The sequence below is a fragment of the Phyllosticta citriasiana genome (genome assembly GCF_038021145.1).
Source record: "Phyllosticta citriasiana strain CBS 120426 chromosome Unknown IWZ02scaffold_5, whole genome shotgun sequence".
Lineage (NCBI taxonomy): Eukaryota > Fungi > Ascomycota > Dothideomycetes > Botryosphaeriales > Phyllostictaceae > Phyllosticta > Phyllosticta citriasiana.
The window spans coordinates 1,259,755-1,276,956 of record NW_027117282.1 but is presented as its reverse complement, the minus strand read 5'-3'; the positions used below and the strand labels follow the sequence as shown (position 1 = coordinate 1,276,956).

The window sequence follows — 17,202 nt, the reverse complement described above, 5'->3', positions numbered from 1 at the left end:
CCACGACTTTTGTCGCCAAGCCTCGGTAGATAGATCAAGGCTAGCACTCAACAACCAAACACCGTGCTAACTGTGCAAACGATTTCAAAAGACCGTTAGCGTTCCAAACATTGAGCAAACGGTGGGCGAAACTGTGATACCAGGCGCAGCAACCAAAGGCAATCCAAAAACATAAACCAAAACGAGTTGAGTCCAAGAGGAGCCTCTCTCGTAGCACTCAAATACCCAGGCCCGGGACACCTTTTTTTTTTTTTTTTTTTTTTTTTTGGGGCATCCTTGCCGTTCGCTCTTGGTTCTCCATCTGACTGGTTCTCCATTAACGACTTATTTTCTGTTGGTACTTCTCGCTCTCCCACAGCTCGATCTCTATTGAGCCACACCTCTTCCTCGTAGTCCACCTACCCTACTGAAAACAAAATAATCACAGTACAAAGGTAACCCCCACTCGTGACCACCCATATGATGCTAGTTCTTAAATCATTCAGATCATGTCTCGTTGCGGATTCGAATTTTCCTCGTTCGGACGAGAGCCAATTCTCAACCCTCCACGCGCTCTGTCAATTTACGCGAGGGCCCGAAACGACGAAGAGGTTCGCGAGAATATCGTTGAGCAGGTGTTCCGCATCGGATGGCAATCCCTTTCACCTCTACCAACTGAGTTGACTCGATGTGAGAATGCCGAAGAGCGATCATCCTTCGTTGCAAACCCTGCCAGACGCACTTCAGCGCTTCCGGAACATTCTCGCATCAGAATCTATCGACGTATTTCTCCTTGAACTCGGTTGGCAGAGAACACGAGGCTCGAAGGAGGGAGAACACCGTGTCCTCCGCGTTGTTGCTTCTGACAAGATCTCCGGCGGTTCTTGGTACAATGCTGTCGTGCGTCTGGCTAGGAGTCTTGAGGTTCTCAAGGTCGGTGGTGACCAAATCCACATTGAAGTCATTGAGAGAGGGTTCCCTCGTCTCTACCCTGTAAAGAGTGAGGATCCTATTCTTGACCTTTGGTCTACTGAAATTGCCCCAATGGTATTGGAACAATTGACGTTAGCAGCGATCTCCTGGCAAAGCCTTATGCTCGTCTATCTCGGATCGATCTCCACCGTTGGAGAGTTCCCCACGATGGTCATCGAAGCCGATGATGTGACTGATCTGGCTTGGGACTCAATTTGCGTTGAACTTCAGAGCGCTATTGGCAGAGCACAATGTAACTTGGCCATTTGGCAAAGGGAGAAGATTCATGGTATTGGACACTCCACGGATTCGAACCTTTTTCAAAGAATGTGGACGGCAAACTTGTTTCCGGGGTATGGCATCGCTCCGGAGGGAGTCTCGAACGGAACTGGAACTGTAGGAGGAGTTGTAACCCTACAGCCCAGTGGTGGTCGTTCGAAGGACTACATTCTGAAAAATTTCCACGTGGTCAACACCAAAAGCCTGACCGAAGGTAAGTCAAACGCATAGCTTTGATGTGGAAAATTCCAACGCATGAGCAGTGCTACATACAAACTGTGCCACTGAAGTCGATTTGTTTTCCCAGGGGTCATACAGCATATCCGATGAAGATCCCCGCCGACATGGATACGCAGGCGATCATCAGCAGAGAGCGCGGCCCTTATGAAGGATTACTTGGAGATGTCAATTTCCGAGAAAAGGGTGCACCGTCCCTCGCAGAGAGGGCCGAATGGGGAGACACGTTGGCGAAAATAAGGGTAGCAGAATGCGAAGACGCGAAAGAGAAGTTCGAGGCTTTGAGATTGAAAATTGAGGAGCACGCAAAATGCCCTTACGGCCACTTGCGAGCAACGTCGGGATATTCACATTTGAAAGTCCAAAATCTCAGGCTCGCTCTTGACTGGGCCCTCGTCGAGGTTGATCAGCGCCGAGACCTTCGAAAAACATGCCCCCACACCAACGTTTTGTTCCAATCAGGCCTATCTTGTCCGCAGTGGGTGAGAAATGAGGAACAGAAGTGGACTAGCCGTCACGATCTCCCAGAAACAGTTGTCAAAGTTGGAAGAATGACAGGCTGGACTCAAGGGATCCCGAACCGGGCCGAAGCTTACTGGAAGCCACTTGACAGGAACGATTACGAAGTGTCCGATTGGGAGGACAAGTTCAGCGTAGTGGTCAACTTTATTCAGATTTTGGGCACCAGTGAGGACGACACCAGGGTATCTTAGGTGTCTTCGCTGCTGCTGGTGATTCGGGGTCGGTGGTGCGGGACTTAAAGACCGCAGCTTGGGTAGGCCTCCTCTTCGGGGCCCATCGCGTTGATTGGGGTCTTATGGCGCCTATTGAAGCGGTCTTGATGAGCATTGAGGATGTCACGGGAGAGAAGGTGATCAACCCGACTCAGTTGGAGTGATTTTCAGGTCTTCGGCGGAGAGCAGGGAGTTGGCGGAGTGAGAATTGTCATGTACGTACGTACTTGAATTGAAACTCGGCTTTCAGCCAATCAAGACACTTCCTTGGATTCTGCTTCCGCAGAGCTATCCCTAGCCAAGCTTTGGTTGCATTTGCTTGGAGATGTCGTCAGTTAGAGATATCGCGAGTAGTAGATCCGATGCTCGTAAAATCATCTTGATGTCTTTGTCGCACTTCACTAGAATGTAACTTTGTTGACTTACCGAACCATGGGTCCGTGGTTTTGGTCTTTTGGTTGCATCGAGTGTCGGTTCGCCGTTCCCCTCAACAAACAAATGACGTTGCATGTATGTGATTTTCCGAGCCATGGGTCCATGGTATGGGTCTTTTGGCTGCATAGAGAGTTGGTTCGCCGTTCCGCTCAACAAACAAATGATGTTGCCTATAGGATGAACTCGGCCATCTCGGCCGCAGACTTCTTTCCACAAGAATTCAGACACTGCCGTCTTTTGCTCCCGTTTCTTCAACATCAACACTTGCGAGCTGGACCTACAGCGACTTGTGCGATATATTCTTCAACGACCACTTACAAGCATATAAGCCTTACACGCGGACCAGACAACTACCACACTCAATTCCACCACTGCGAGATCACGTCCTGGACGCCAAATGGAACTCAGCAGCGCCCAAATCAATGCTCGCATTGCAGAAGAGCCCTGCCGGATCGGATGGCCCAAACTGCTGCCTCTCCCGACAAAATTCAAATCCTACAACAATGGAGAAAAACCCGGATTGACGTCCCTCCAAGCGGAAGTGGTTACGCGTGGAGTCGACGACATGATCAGACGCCACCTTACGGGATCGGCTCCATTCGAAATCGGGATGCAAAGCACGCGGAACAACAAGAACATCGAGAAAGTGGCCACGCTCAGAATCAAGACTTTCGACAGAGTAAACGAAAACGCTGGTTGGCGCAATCTCCTCGTTGATCTCGTGCGGGAGCTCCAGCTCAACAACGATGATCCGAAAGCGCACATCGAAATATCCGAAGAAGAATATCCCAGAATGCATCGCGTCGAGTTGGGGAATCCGGTGATCAGGGCCTGGGAAGAGTCGATCAAACCGGCTGTATTACAAGTACTGAGGGATAGCCGGATGAGTTGGCAGACCTTACACTTGGTCCGCCTTGGGTCCCTTTTACCTTCAGATCGACAGGTAACGGCCCTGATGGAAGTGCTGTACGTAGATGATGCACGCTGGAAGAATGCGGTCGCGCCAAGGATCCAGGAGGTCATTAGGCGGTCGGGACACGATATCAAGCTCGCCATCTGGCAGCTTAGAGACCCTGTCTGGTAGATAGTCTTCTTAAATGAAAGGTTAGCTGCGCTTTCCGCGTATGCACGTTTAGATGACTTGATGTGAAACTCCATGCAACTCCCCTTTACGTGTGATAAGCGGTCCCAGTTAAAGGGCTTCCAAGCCTCCCCTTTAAGCTCTGAGCAGCGGAGCCCTCCTAGCCATGAGAATCGCCCCGGGCAAACTCAGAGCGACGAGGAGTGTTCTATGTGTCATGTCCGGAGTATTGTATATCTTATAGAAAGTAATGGACAGCATGCCAAGAATGGCGAATGCGATATCGAAATGGAGCCATTATTTTCACTCCGTCCTAAACACTTTTAATTAGAAGAGATGCTTCCTAGTCGTTCACGCAAGAAAAATGCCATACATTAGGTACCAGAACAAGGGGAGCAAAGAGGCTCAACTGAACGTCGTGTGAATGGTGTCCACCTCAGGTATGATGAATGAAATGGCGAGGCAAGTGGCCCCTAAGCACAACAAAGCTTCGCAGGGAGTGACGAGATGGTCATTTCTTTAATGATGTCGTGGATAATGGGCTTGCCGACGGCCTGCTTCGGGTGGCATCGTGGAGAGGTTGCGGTGGTGGGATTTTTGGTTGTGGCTCAGGGCCAAATTTCTTTGGAAAAAGTCAATGGTACAGATCTTCTTTGCGCAGGCTACATGAGGATATCCGAATCCTGAAATGATCAATGCAGACTTAATGAATTGAATTTCGCTGCCATGGAACACTCAGGAGACGTCCAAACAGGTTCTGTTCAGCGGTCAGTGCACGTTTGCTTTCAAGAGGCTAGTGAACTGCGACCCTGAAAACGCGGCTGAAGAACTGTGAAGCGAGAAGTTGCCATTGTGGGATAGGAACATTCCAGTCATCCCATGGCTTTCATGGTGCTTATTACTATTTTTTTTTTTTTGTTGCATAGCTCGCAAGATGCTCGAGTCTTGAGACCTTGTGCGAGAAGGGACCTGATTCAAACTTGCCATTCTCCATCGCGTGGGCGGAGTGAAAGATGTGGTTCGCGTGCTAGCAATTACCTCCGTCTTGAAACCTCGAAATCAGCAGTCTTTCATGGAAGCAGTAGTAATTACCCGCGATGTTGGCTCGTTGACCCCGTCTTTGCGTGTCAAGCCCAGTGGATTTGGACACTGAAGATTCAGGAAGCCTGCGTAAAGCATCGACGGGCAAACTGTAATAAGGGGTTTATGCTTGTGCACCCCAAGATCATCACCCGTTTCTAAACCGACAACGCCGCGCTAAAACATGCAAATGCAGCTTGAATCCATGCCCATTCCGATGTTGCAAGGCGTACCCGCGCACGGGTTGTTTGAGGCGAGGTAGCTTTATGCAAGAGGCGACCTTGATATGTAAAGACCATCCTCGAACTCATTTCTTCTTGTCGGAATAGTCTCTGAAGACATTCAACATGTGGGTGTTGGACGTCTTCATGCCCTTCCGAGGGGCTTTCTTCTTCTTTTGTTTGTTTCCTGCGGCTGCTGGCTTGACTTCTTTTGGCGCGCTGACTGGCTTCAATCCAGCCGCCTCCAACCTCGAGCGCATGTCATCTGGATTCGCGGGCAAGGGAATGCTCAAAAACATTTGCTTGAATTCGTCGTCGACGTGATGCGCCAGACTGGGATCGTTTTGCCAGACGAGCAGAGGCTGGGCAGTCTTTTGATTGCGCGTGACGAGAATCTCGCCTTTCTTGTCTAGCTCGTTGATGGCCTCAACCGCACCTGGCCATCCGTCCTTGAGCTCAGCCACCCTTATCCCGACACTGCTGCTTTGCCTTTGGAGAAGCCCCTTAAGCTCATCTGCACTCCTGACATTGTGTGGTGGTCGGTAGCGGAAGCTGCCCTTGCCGTTGAAGCCCTTGGGATCGTACTCGACTTTGGGATGGCCTCGCATAATGTTGAACAGCGCAATCCAATCACGGCCACCCTTTTCAGCCGGGCGAGGCTTTGTTGCACCATCCTCCAGCACCTGAATTGACAAGTGACTGAAGATGTCTTCGAAGGCCAAGGCCTTGTCTTTCTCTTTCAGGTATTCCAGCGCGAACGTAACGCGAGTAATCATCTGGAAGCCAGAGTGCGTGTTCTCGGGCTGAGAGAAGACAGGCGTGCCCTCGACAGGACGTGGACGCTTCTTGCCAGCCTGAGAAGAAGTCGACGGCGTCGGCGAGGGTGCGCTGGTCGCGCTGGAGGCTTTGAGGAACGACATGATGGCGCAGACTCGGTTCCAGCGGCGACCGGACGTGGAAAAGTCGAGGATGGGCTGGGCTCGTCGCTAGCAATGTGGGAGAGAGTGAAGAGCCGTCGGGAGCAAGGGTCGTCTTAGCGCGGCTCCGCGCAATCGAGGACGGGTGGAGGATTGTTGGTGAGAGGCGGACGAGGTTGTGACAAGCGGCTCAAGAGGAATCCAGTGACAGCCGGATCGGGTCCGTGCTGCGGCCTTGTCGGCTAAACTCCGGCCGATGGGTTCGAGCAGCGCGCCAAGAGCACCGCAAGAGCTCCAGAGCGCGCTTCCGTGTTCTGGTTGCAGCTCGCCCGCGTCTCTTCTCCGTCACCTTTCAAAGAACATCTCCAATCCTCCGTCCTCTCCCGCCCTTCGACAACTGCGCCCTTGTCGGTCCTCGCTGGTCGCGTTGTTGTCATCCTTCTTTCTGTGGCGCCTTCCTTCTTTTCTTTCTACCCCGGCTACTAGCTACTATGCGCTAGCTGAATTCACCTCACAGAAACCTGAACCATGGCGACGGCGGCCATTGACACGGCCTACATCGCCGCCTCTTACTCGATACCCGAGCCAACTCTCCAGATCTTGCTTGATGCGCCCACTGTCGAGCTTGTACAGCAGCTGCTCTCTCAGATCGAGGTCAAGGCGAAGGAGTTCGACGAGCTCAAGGCCGAAAAGCTTCGTTCTGATGTCGAACTCGAAAATGCTGTGAGGACCGGTGATAATCGTGCAAGAGCCCTCAAGGCCTCTGTCGACAAGGGCTTGAAGGATGTGGAGGAGCTGCGCAAGAAGTTGAACGAGGAAGGCATGTTCAATTGGTTTCGGTTTCGTGCCACATTTACTAATTCAATCTTCAGAAAACACTCGCTCTACCCTCGAGTCTGAATTGCAAAACCTCAAATCATCCTCTTCAAATACCTCGAGCGAGACCGAAGTTCTCCGCAACCGCGTGTCCCAGTTGGAAACGTCCAACCGCGAGACTCTAGCCCTCTTGGAAGCAAAAACGACGGCTCACGACAAGCTCGCCGAAGAACTCGCCACGCAACATCAAAAGATTGTCGCTCTTCGGCGTGAAATCTCGGAGCTCGAGGACAAGAACCAGGCTGCCCAAAATGCCGCCACTAGCACCAAGTTTCGACAACAGTCTCTGCAACAAGAAATTGACTTGCTGAAAAAGAACAACGAGTGGTACGAATTGGAGCTTCAGACCAAGAATTCCGAGTACTCCAAATATCGCAAGGAAAAGAGCGCAAAGATCTCAGAGCTCCAGCGCATGTACGACGACGCAAACGAGACAATCGAGTCGCTCCGCCGCACCGAGGCTGCGCTCCGTAGCCGGGTCGACGAAGTGAACCAAAAGGCGGAAGGTTCTCTCAGTAGGATACAGCAACTGCAAGACGCTGCTACGAAGGCTGAGGAGTCTTTCCGCATCGAGCTCGACAGCGCCCGCCGATTGGCCGATCTCCAGAAACAGAGCGCGGACACGGCACGGGCTCGCCTTCAGGATGTTCAAAATTCTTTCGACAAGATCAAGGAAGATGCTGCAGAAGAGTTGGGCCAAATGCAAGCCGAGCTCGAGACTGAACGCTCCGAGAAGGAAATGTCTCTGCAGAGGATTGGGGAACTCGAAGAACAGATTGAAAAGCTGGAGTCGGATTTAGCTTCACGTCCACGAAACACCGTCACCGTCAGCGGCACCCCCAGACGTGCCATCAATGGCTTGGGTGCCATCGCGACGCCCGTCCGTGGTGGCTCCCCGTCCTTTGGCACACCTGGCTACGCCACGCCATCTCGAGCAAAGGGGGGACTCACCTTTACGCAGCTCTACTCGGAGCACGCACAAACCAAGGCCGAGCTGGAGGCCGAGCGTCGCCGCAATGCCAAGCTGAGTCAGTCTATTGACGAAATGATACAAGACCTCGAGGCCAAGCAACCTGAAATCGAGGAGCTCCGGGTTGGACACCAGAGGCTGGAACAGAATGTTGTGGAGATATCTGAACTTCTCGAAGAAGCCAACAGGGAACGCGATGCAGCAAGAAAAGAAGCGCGCAAGGCTTCCGGCGAGCTAGAAGGTCTTCACCGCGAGGGTAACATGCTTCGGCAGCAGATGCAAGATCTCAGTCAGCAGGTCAAGGCCTTGCTTTTCGAGCTCACTGTCCGCGACCAGGGCATGGAGGCTCTTAGCGCGGCTGACCAAGCTCAATTCGAGCAGATTGTTCGTGGCGAAGTGGAACATCAAGAGGGTGTCACCGACACTAGCCGCTACATCACCGAACGTCTCACGCTTTTCAGGAATATTGAGGATCTCCAGGAACAAAACAGCAAGCTCCTCAGGTTGACCCGGGAGCTAGGAGAAATCATGGAAGGAGAAGAGGCCAAGGCCAAGGAGGACCAAACCGCGAAGGACCGCGAGGAACTGGAGGAGCTTAGGCGCAAGGTCGGACGCTACGAGGATGAGCTAAAGACGCTCAACACTGTCGCCGAGAGCTACCAGCGGGAGAGGGACATGTTCCGCCGGATGGTAACTCACCGAGGACACATACCAGCTGGAACCGACATTCAGTCAATGTTCGGACAATCTGTTGGACCGTCGACCCCGCCGGCGGGTGGATTTTCCCAGAGCGTCGGCCCTGGCACTGCTCCCCACCAAGATCTCTCAGAATACGCCAAACTGCTCAAGGACCTGCAAACCCAATTTGACGCCTTCCGCCAGGAGTCTGTTACCGATCGCACTATGATTAAGGAACAGGCCGATCGATTGGCCAAGGAGAAGAGTGACTTGCAAATCGAAATTAATCGAAATAGCTCACAACTTGCTCTCGCTCAGGAGAGATTTGAGCTTCTCCAAGCAAACTTCAACCAATTGCGCAATGAAAATGCGGAGTTGCAAAAGAGGTCACAGAACCTGGCTGAGACATCAGCCAAGCAGGACTTGAAGACTGCCCAGGTTGCGGAAGAGCTTTTCGAGTCGAAGTCCCAAGTGGAAGGACTGAGGCACGAGGCCGCCAACTTGAAGGCTGAGAAGGAGCTCTGGAAGAGCATCGAGGCTCGTCTTACCGAGGACAATCGCGCCCTTAGCGACGAGCGCACCCGTCTGAACAAGATGATCGCTGATCTTCAAAACTTGCAAAACGAACGCGAGCTCGCCGAATCTGAGAACCGTCGTCGCCTGCAGAATCGCATCGACACTCTGGAGTCGGAGCTTCAGTCTGTTAAGCGGAAGCTCGACGATGGGGTCGAGGACGGCAAACGCACTGCTCTTCGCCGCGAATACGAGTCTGAACAGAACAGGACAAGAATTGACGACCTTGTCAAGAGCCTCAGCAACACTAGGGAAGAGCTTGTGGCTGCCAAGACGCAGCGCGATCAGCTCCAAGCGCGCGTCGACGAGCTCCGGATCGAACTTCGCAATGCAGAGGAGAAAGCCCTGGCTTTGCAGCCTCGGCCTACTCCTCGCCAAGAGAGCGCTGCGCAGGATGGTTCAGCCGATGGGGTTGATTCTGGTGAACTCACCCGCGAGCAGGAGCTGGCTGTGGAGGTTGCTGATCTCAAGCGCGACCTTGAAGTTGCCCGCAATGAGCTTGAAGCCGCCAAGAATGATGTGGAACAGTACAAGGCGATTAGTCAGTCTAGTGAAGAAGAGCTGCGAAGCATTGGTGAGGCCCACGAAATGTATCGCGAAGAGATGGACAAGTCCCTTGAGGAGAAGGATGCCAAAATCAGGGACTTGGAGCAACGTGTGGAGGAGATTTCGGACGAGCTCGCTACGACCAACACCGAGCTGTCAAATGTTCGCAGCACTCATGAACAGGACATGGCTCGCCTCAACGAACAAAAGACCATTCTCGAAGGCGAAGCCTCCCGTCTCAGGGACGAGAGCGAACGCTACCAGGAAACTGCCAAATTGTGTCAAGAAGATCTCAAGGCCCAGGCCCGCATTGCTCAAAGTGCTCAGCAAAACTACGAGGCTGAGCTCATCAAACACGCCGAGGCTTCCCAAAACCTACAAAGGGTCCGCACCGAATACAATGAACTCAAGGAAGAAGTCGGCGAGCTCAAATCAGAGGCTCAGGCGGCCAAGGCCGCACTCGAATCCAGCAAGGACAGTTGGGAGGAAACCAAGATCAGGTACGAGCGTGAGCTCGTGGATCTGAGGACGCGTCGTGAGGAGGTCAACGACCAAAATCGCAGACTGCACCAGCAGCTTGAAACCGTCAGCTTACAAATCTCTGCTCTCAAGCAGAGTCGTGCGTCCATGGGTGGCGAACAGGCAGACGCTGGTGCCACGCCGCCTCTGGACACGGAGAATCTGCAGGAGGTTATTCGCTATCTTCGTCGCGAAAAGGAAATTGTCGATGTCCAGTACGAGCTTTCCATGCAGGAGGCCAAGCGCTACAAGCAGCAGCTCGATCACACTCAGGCCCAACTTGACCAGACTCGTGAGAAGCTCAACCAAGAACGCCAAAACGTTCTTGAGAAGGAGCAGTCCAACATTTCGCACAGCAAGCTCATGGAGACCATTAATGAACTCAATCTCTTCCGCGAGAGCAGCGTCACTCTCCGCAACGAGGCTCGCCAGGCCCAAGCTCAATTGGCCGACAAGGTTAAGGAGGTGGAGAATCTAATGGCCCAGATTGAGCCGCTGCAGACGAAGGTGCGCGAGCTGGAAAGCGATGTCGAATTCAAGGCTGGCGAGCTTGAAAAACTTCAGGAGGACCGCGACCGCTGGCAGAAGCGTACCCAAAACATTCTGCAGAAGTATGATCGCGTTGACCCTGAAGAGCTGGCCGAGATGAAGAACAAGATTGAGACGCTGCAAACGGAGAAGGACCAGGCAGTCGCCGAGGCTGAACCTTTGCAGACGCAGATTCAAGAATTGCAGACTCAAATCTCTGGGTTTGAGAAGCAGATTGAACAAGCGAAGAAGGATGCCGCTGAGACTTCAAAGAAGGAGGCCGAGCAAAGTTTCGAGGAACGCAAGGCCAAGATGGTGGATCAGTTTAAGGAACAGGTTAGGAAGCTGCGGCAACAGGCGAGGGACAGGGACCAAGAGCACAACCAGCAAGTCCAGAACATCACCCAAGAACGCGATCAGGCGGTTCAAGAACTCGCCACAGTCAAGGAGGAGCTCGAGGCCACGAAAGCTGCCAGGAACGAGGCCGTTGCCACTGCCGAAAAGCCCAAAGAGACTGAGAAGCCACAAGACGCAGAGGAAGGCCAGGTTGAGGAATCTGGTGTTCCAAGCCCTGAGGTCGCTTTGCTCGAAGCGCGGGCGAATGCTGCCGAGGCAAAGGCTGCCGAAGAGTCTGCTAGAGCTGCCGAACTTCAAAGCCAGGTCGAGTCCTTGCAGGCTCGGGTGCAGGAACTTGAGGGGCAAATCGTAAGTTTACAGTTGATTAATCAGAATCAGTGACTAACGCCTCACAGAGCACTCTACAATCACAACAGTCAACTCTCGAAACGCAGCAGTCGAGCCTCCAATCCCAACAGTCGAGAGTGCAAGAGCTGGAGGCTCAAGTCGTAGGTGCACTCACGGTCGTAGAGACAGGCAGGCTAACCATAGCTCAGAGCAATCTTCAGCAGCAAGTGGATGCTGCTAACAACGAAGTCTCTCAACTCAAGCAGGCTGCGGCTGCCCAAACTTCATCAGATGAAGCCAATGCAGAGTCCCTCGAAGCCTTGGAGAAGGCCAAATCGGATCTTGTCGTCGCTCAACAAGAGGTTGAGGCTCTCCGGGCCGCATCGGCCAACGCCACGGAGGGTGGCGCGGACGACGTTGCCGCTCGCATCTCTACCATTCAAAAGGATGCGGAGGAGAGGATCGCTGCGGCAGAAGCCAAGTTCAAGGCTCGGGCTGACCAAATGAAGGGCACTCTCACAACCAAACTCAGGGACAGTAAGGCCGCCATGGTGGCTGAGAATGAGGAAAAGATTGCCAAGACCAAGGTCGAGCACGAGGAAGAGCTGAGAAAGTTGAAGGAGGAGCACCAGGCCGAGATTCAACGGATCAAGTCGGAGCACCAGCAGGAGATGGAACGTATCAAGGGCGAACAAGTGTCCTCCACTTCTGGTGCTGCCGCGCCCGAAAACGAGGCTTCCAGCGCGACTCCTGTCAAGGTTGAAGTTCCTCAGACGGAGGCTGCCCCCAAAGTACGCCTTGAAGACTTGTCAGATGGCGAGATTCGGGCGTTTTTGACCAGCAACGCAACTGTCAAGAGCATTCTCTCCAACAACGTCAAGAAGAAGCTCGCGGCCGAACTCGAGGCAAAGACCAAGGAACTCGCGGAAGCCCATGAAAAAGAACTTGAAGAATTGAGAAAAAAGGGCGAGCAAGCCAAGGAATCTGCTGTTGCAATGATGGAGAAGCGCCAGGCGCTAAAGGTCAACATGGCGCAGAATAAGGAACGCACTGCTGCTGCCAAGATTGAAGTCGTCAAGAAGGCAGCAGAGGAGACGCCACAGAAACCAGTGGTCGAGGTCTGGGATGTTGCTAAAGATGCCAAGCCAGCACCCGTGCAGCAACAGCAGCCAGCAGCGCAAGCAGCGGCTCCATCTCAACAGCCTGCTGGCACTGCTCAAGCTGCTCAGCAGCAACAGCAGCAACAAGCACCGCAGCAAAATCAACAACAAGCACCATCTCCCAGACAGCCTCAAGGGCAGCCACTTGGTCAAGGGGCTCCAGTCCAACAAAACCAAGGTCAACAACGTCCACAAGCCGCCATGAACCAGTTTCAAAACCAGCAAGGCCAGCCTGTGCCTGGGAATCCATTTGGTACCGGCATTCCACGCCCTGGTAGTGCCATGGGCGGTCCCATGGGCAATCAGTTCCGTCCAAACTCGCCATTTGGCCAGCAGCAAATAGGCCAGATGGGACAAGGGCTGCCGACTCCTCCATTCCAAAACCAGCAGCAAGCAGGAATTCCAAATAGACCTCCTCAGGGACAACCGCAAGGTGCTGGCACAGGCCCCCAGGCGCTGCGCAACATCATCGGTCAAGGTGGCACTGGGATTCCACGTGGCGGCGGCATCCCAAGGCCAGGTGGACGTGGCGGTGGCCAAGCTGGTAATGCGCCAAATCAACAGAGCGGTGGCCAACAAGGCCCGGGTAGTCAGCGAGGAAGAGGTGGTGGTCACGGTAGGGGCCGAGGAGGAGGAAATCAGGGTCAAGTCCAGGGTGGTGATGGCGGCCCTGGTGCCGGTAGGGGAATGAATGCCAACGCGAGGCAATTCGTCCCCAACAAGCGGCCGAGAGACGAGGCAGGCACAGATGGAGATGGTGGCGGTCCCAAGCGGGCAAGAGGGGGTGGTAATGCTGGATCTTGAGTGCGCCAGATGACGCGAGGGTGAGATTTACTCACTCTGCCTTTTTTCTCTTGTTTCACGTTGCTACTTTCCCAAAATTTGCTTCTCGTTGGCGACGATAAAGTCGAGCAAGCGGCCATTTCTTTGCTACCGGGCACAAGGCGCATATCACAGGGCACAGGGGGGTTTGATTCAGTCTCGCATTCCATCAAAGGAGCTGGTGGGTTTTTGCTCTTCACATGAGCTGTGCAACTTTCCAAAATAGATGAGAGTCGGCGATTTCAAGCCAAAATCGATTGGTCCAAAACTTGCATAATGACTTTGCACGGTCGACAGTCTAATCCGGCGAGGCTGTGAAGAACTTCGGGTTGCACCCGACAAGGCTGAGTCCCATGCTAACGCCTGCAGTGGCAAAAGACCGACTTGCGCGTGACGGCTGTCATCAGCATCCAGCATTAACACGATGATACTGTGGCTGTTTGCACATGAGGTTTTCTACGACATGGAAGAGCAATGACGTCAACATGCAACCCTCGACGGATCGGATATGGTCACCGAGTCTCCGTCCGACCAAGACCATGCAGCCCGACTCGACTTTTCGCCCGGGGGAATCCTCACCAACACAGCTCTTCCCATTTGATCAGCCTGCCTTGCCAAGCAAAGAACGCGCGTCGGTTAGTACCGGGCTACATCGCGCATCGTCTCGGAAAGCTTGCCTATGTCGTTTGGGTTTTGGGCGGGAAACGAGAATGTACACCACGACGTGCCAACAACGAAATCTGCTGACCACATTCCGGTTTTCTTCGTTGACGCGACCCAGTCTGAAGATCCGACCACTCTGTGCGCGGTCAGTGTAGCATGACAGATGGGCAGAAGCCAAGGCAGAATCGACAGACGCGGGGAACAGAGTTGACGCCAACCCAGCGCAAGGTACAACCTTTCATGCGCGCAACACGGCGGGACGGGCAGAGAGGGCAGCTCAAGCAAGCCCGGGTAGCTCGACCGAGCCGAAACCCACGACCTCCCCGTCTACCTCGTCGAGCGCCCATTCTGCCCTTTTTTCAATGGCGCCTCCGTCTGCTTGACCCGGTCCGCGACCATCCCGCGCGCTTCCTATGACGTATGCCAAAGGGAGCGGAGTAGCATCCGCCGGCAATGTCTCGGATTGGCGCTGTCCTTGTTTGTGGGGAAGCTGGGATTTGCTCATGTTGGTGTCCATGATGGTGGCCAAGGAAGTTCGGTTGGGTCAGGTCCATGAGAGCGCGGCGGCGCGTGGAAATTTAGTCCCGACATGCGCAGAGGCTGGATTTCTGCATGTCTAATTGCGCGAGAGAGGGCTTTGGAGGTGAGGTCAGGTCAGAATAAGCTGCATGTAGCTCTTACTGTCAAAGATTGCACTGCCGCCATGGTAGGCAGATGCTGGGTGCGGGTGCGGGTGCGGCTGGCTGACGGCGGGGGTTAGGGACGTGTTTCAAAGCGGATATATTTCTAATGTGCTTGTTAGTCCGTTCCTCACTCCGCTTTCCTGTCAGTTACTTACTTACTTGCGCTCCACCGCTGTGGTCAGGCTGTGCTGTCTGTGGGTTGGTTAGCTTTGGTTGCATGTCACAGGCGACGTCAACCCAACTTCATACCCAACCCGCCTCACCACCCATCCCATCTGCACACACCACCACCACCTCTCTCCTCGACCCGGTCGGTCTCTTACCCACTCGACAACCTAACTGCATCTTGCATCTTTCCGGTGGATCCCACGGCTGTCTATCCTTCCGCATAATCACTAAAACATAATCCAACCTTTCATCCTCCGACTATTCCGCATTCAGTAGCATACCCTACCACTCTGCGACATCCATAGTCCAGGCGCAATGTCGACGGCAGTACGTACACCGCATCCCTACCTCTTGCGCCCTCGCATCTCACTGTTTTCTTCATCCCTCCAAATATTTCGTTCACTACTACGTTCCTGCCTTCCGCCACGTCCGGGTTGACCGGGAGCAGTCGCGGTCGACTACATACTGGTTTCTTAATCCAAACTGCTTCACTGACACGCTCCTGTAGGAAGACTGCCTCCTCATCCTCATCGCCATCTTCCTCCCTCCACTCGTCGTTCTGATCAAGCGCGGCTGTGGCCTGAACTTCTGTCTCAACATCCTGCTCACTCTACTGGGCTGGATACCGGGAATACTGCGTAAGTCCTTCGCGATGAATCGACCACCAACTTTTGTGTTCATTCAACATTTCTTCGTTCGAAAGATTGTCTCTGTTTGATCAGCGCGAACGCGCGAGTGCTCCCATAATCCGTGCACTTCGCGCGCAATTACGCCAACCAGCGGGCCACACATCAACAATTTTGCAGACTAACGCAAAACACTTGCAGACGCCTGGCTCATCATCGCGACGTCGCCGCGCCGACGCGTCGTCTACCGGAGCACAAATTACCCCACGACGTACAGCAGCCCCGGCTACCAAAGATACCACCGGCGCACGTATTCAGCATCGCGCCCACGGCGGCGATATTACTACTAGCCTGGCGTCAATGGGACATTTACAGACGGCCTCTCAGGTGTTGGGAGAGAAAAAGGACGATCTGGCAGGGCGGAGGTCTGAGCTCTGAGGTGTATGATCTTTTGATGATGGCGATTCGGTGTACGATACAAGCGTAAGCGGAAGAGGACATTGTAAGTATACTGTTTCTGGTCAGTTTTCCTGCTTTGGTTGCTTAAGGGTCGAGGAAAGAGCGAGGTCGCTTGAGACATTACAGTACCCTCCTCAACGTGGGGTTCCGGCTCAGCGACACCAGTTCTCTTTCTTGCTTCAGGCGTATGCTGCCAACTGAATTGATGGAGCGTTGGCGGAAGCGTGGAAGACGAATGTCCCTTAGCGGGTTGGATACCCCGATGCTTTCTTTGGGCGGAAGGAGAGCTCTCTGATTTCTATTTCTCTATGGTTCGGGAGGATTGGACAGGCGTTTGACTCTTCAAGAAACAGATATCGCTGCATCATCTCTCTGTCTGTTCCTTTTGGCGGTGACCTTGGTGTTTCTGGTCTTTGCGCCTATACATATCGAGCCCATACACAACGAATACACAACGATTGTGGTGAGGAGATGAGAATTGAATTCAGGCAACTTGCAATTCTAACCTGGCGTTGGAATACTTTATTGACGCGCGCTCCTTTGTCTCTCTGCGCTTCTTGGCCGACCAAACAGGCGAAGTGGCCAAGGTGTTGCCCGCAAGTGGTGGTCAACAAGCATCATTGACTAATGATAGCGTCTCTACCGCTTCATAATAGCTTCTCTCAGTGATTGTGAGCCTGTATATCGTAGCGATTTTCCAGACAATCCATGCTCAATGGGGTCCGCGTAGTCAGATAGTGCCCATAGAAACGTTTTGAGAAAGTTCAGTTGACAACATTGAACCCGTCCATGGCTTTCTCCACTTCAAAAGTAGTTCCAAAGAGGCACCGAGCACCCAATTACCTTGTGAATATGTAAGGGACCAAAACTACGGCGCCGGGAGCCAGACTTCCCCCTGACCCCCTGATGGTCTTTTGTCTACAAGACATAATTGCAAACCCGCAAAATCCCTGCATCAAAAACGGGGGTGTGGCGCAATGGTAGCGCGTCAGATTCCAGAAGTTTCTTCGACCAGGACCTCAACAAGGCCTCTGGAATAGAACATAGGAAGTTCCTGAAGGCTATGCGTTCAAATCGCATCATCCTCAACCGTTTCTTTTGCCTTTTTTGTGCGGCGGCGGCGGCGGCGGTGGTGGTGGAGCAATCCATCGACAAGGCGCGGGGGACCGTTTGGTTCGTGACGACCTAAGACGCTTTTTTTGCTTGGCTGACCGCGTGCGGCGAGGCTGGCTGGATCTCTGTAGAATGGCCGGCGGTCGGACCCACCGCTGCGCCTGCTCGTCTTTACGTCGTATACGCTTTGCCCGCTTTG

The 17,202-nt window shown here is 53.4% G+C and overlaps 6 protein-coding genes and 1 non-coding gene across 7 annotated transcripts; 6 read left to right on the top strand and 1 right to left on the bottom strand.

Moving 5' to 3' along the window:
* Positions 1–488: 488 nt before the first annotated feature.
* IWZ02DRAFT_481095 (uncharacterized protein) lies at positions 489–2,377 on the top strand (the record flags this gene model as incomplete). Its single annotated transcript, XM_066769119.1, has 5 exons — positions 489–669; positions 716–1,304; positions 1,352–1,444; positions 1,538–2,154; positions 2,181–2,377. 5 exons carry the CDS (start codon positions 489–491, stop codon positions 2,363–2,365), a joined length of 1,665 nt encoding a protein of 554 aa, XP_066623866.1. The 3' UTR covers positions 2,366–2,377.
* A 293-nt stretch (positions 2,378–2,670) lies between these two features.
* Positions 2,671–3,864, top strand: IWZ02DRAFT_232630 (uncharacterized protein). Its single transcript, XM_066762972.1, has 2 exons — positions 2,671–3,733; positions 3,810–3,864. Exon 1 carries the CDS (start codon positions 3,034–3,036, stop codon positions 3,718–3,720), a length of 687 nt encoding a protein of 228 aa, XP_066623865.1. The 5' UTR covers positions 2,671–3,033; the 3' UTR covers positions 3,721–3,733; positions 3,810–3,864.
* Positions 3,865–4,500: 636 nt separating this feature from the next.
* Positions 4,501–5,031, top strand: IWZ02DRAFT_232622 (uncharacterized protein). Its single transcript, XM_066762971.1, has one exon. The coding sequence runs from the start codon at positions 4,597–4,599 to the stop codon at positions 4,957–4,959; it is 363 nt and encodes a 120-aa protein (XP_066623864.1). The 5' UTR covers positions 4,501–4,596; the 3' UTR covers positions 4,960–5,031.
* Positions 5,032–5,104: 73 nt separating this feature from the next.
* Positions 5,105–5,938, bottom strand: IWZ02DRAFT_469016 (uncharacterized protein; the record flags this gene model as incomplete). Its single annotated transcript, XM_066768679.1, has 2 exons — positions 5,105–5,677; positions 5,702–5,938. The coding sequence occupies 2 exons, from the start codon at positions 5,936–5,938 to the stop codon at positions 5,105–5,107; spliced, it is 810 nt and encodes a 269-aa protein (XP_066623863.1).
* Positions 5,939–11,447: 5,509 nt separating this feature from the next.
* IWZ02DRAFT_448829 (uncharacterized protein) lies at positions 11,448–13,564 on the top strand. Its single transcript, XM_066767353.1, has one exon. The coding sequence runs from the start codon at positions 11,813–11,815 to the stop codon at positions 13,271–13,273; it is 1,461 nt and encodes a 486-aa protein (XP_066623862.1). The 5' UTR covers positions 11,448–11,812; the 3' UTR covers positions 13,274–13,564.
* Positions 13,565–14,607: 1,043 nt separating this feature from the next.
* Positions 14,608–15,126, top strand: IWZ02DRAFT_232530 (uncharacterized protein). Its single transcript, XM_066762970.1, has one exon. It carries the CDS (start codon positions 14,744–14,746, stop codon positions 15,041–15,043), a length of 300 nt encoding a protein of 99 aa, XP_066623861.1. The 5' UTR covers positions 14,608–14,743; the 3' UTR covers positions 15,044–15,126.
* Positions 15,127–16,853: 1,727 nt separating this feature from the next.
* IWZ02DRAFT_t48 lies at positions 16,854–16,978 on the top strand. Its single transcript has one exon. It is a non-coding gene; the product is annotated as a tRNA-Trp (tRNA).
* The last annotated feature ends 224 nt before the right edge of the window (positions 16,979–17,202 follow it).

What these genes read in the sequence shown, in the direction of transcription:
- IWZ02DRAFT_232630 (XM_066762972.1), top strand. Translation starts at nt 3,034, where the DNA reads ATGGAACTCAGCAGCGCCCAAATCAATGCTCGCATTGCAGAAGAGCCC.
- IWZ02DRAFT_448829 (XM_066767353.1), top strand. Translation starts at nt 11,813, where the DNA reads ATGAAGGGCACTCTCACAACCAAACTCAGGGACAGTAAGGCCGCCATG.
- IWZ02DRAFT_232622 (XM_066762971.1), top strand. Translation starts at nt 4,597, where the DNA reads ATGGCTTTCATGGTGCTTATTACTATTTTTTTTTTTTTGTTGCATAGC.
- IWZ02DRAFT_232530 (XM_066762970.1), top strand. Translation starts at nt 14,744, where the DNA reads ATGTGCTTGTTAGTCCGTTCCTCACTCCGCTTTCCTGTCAGTTACTTA.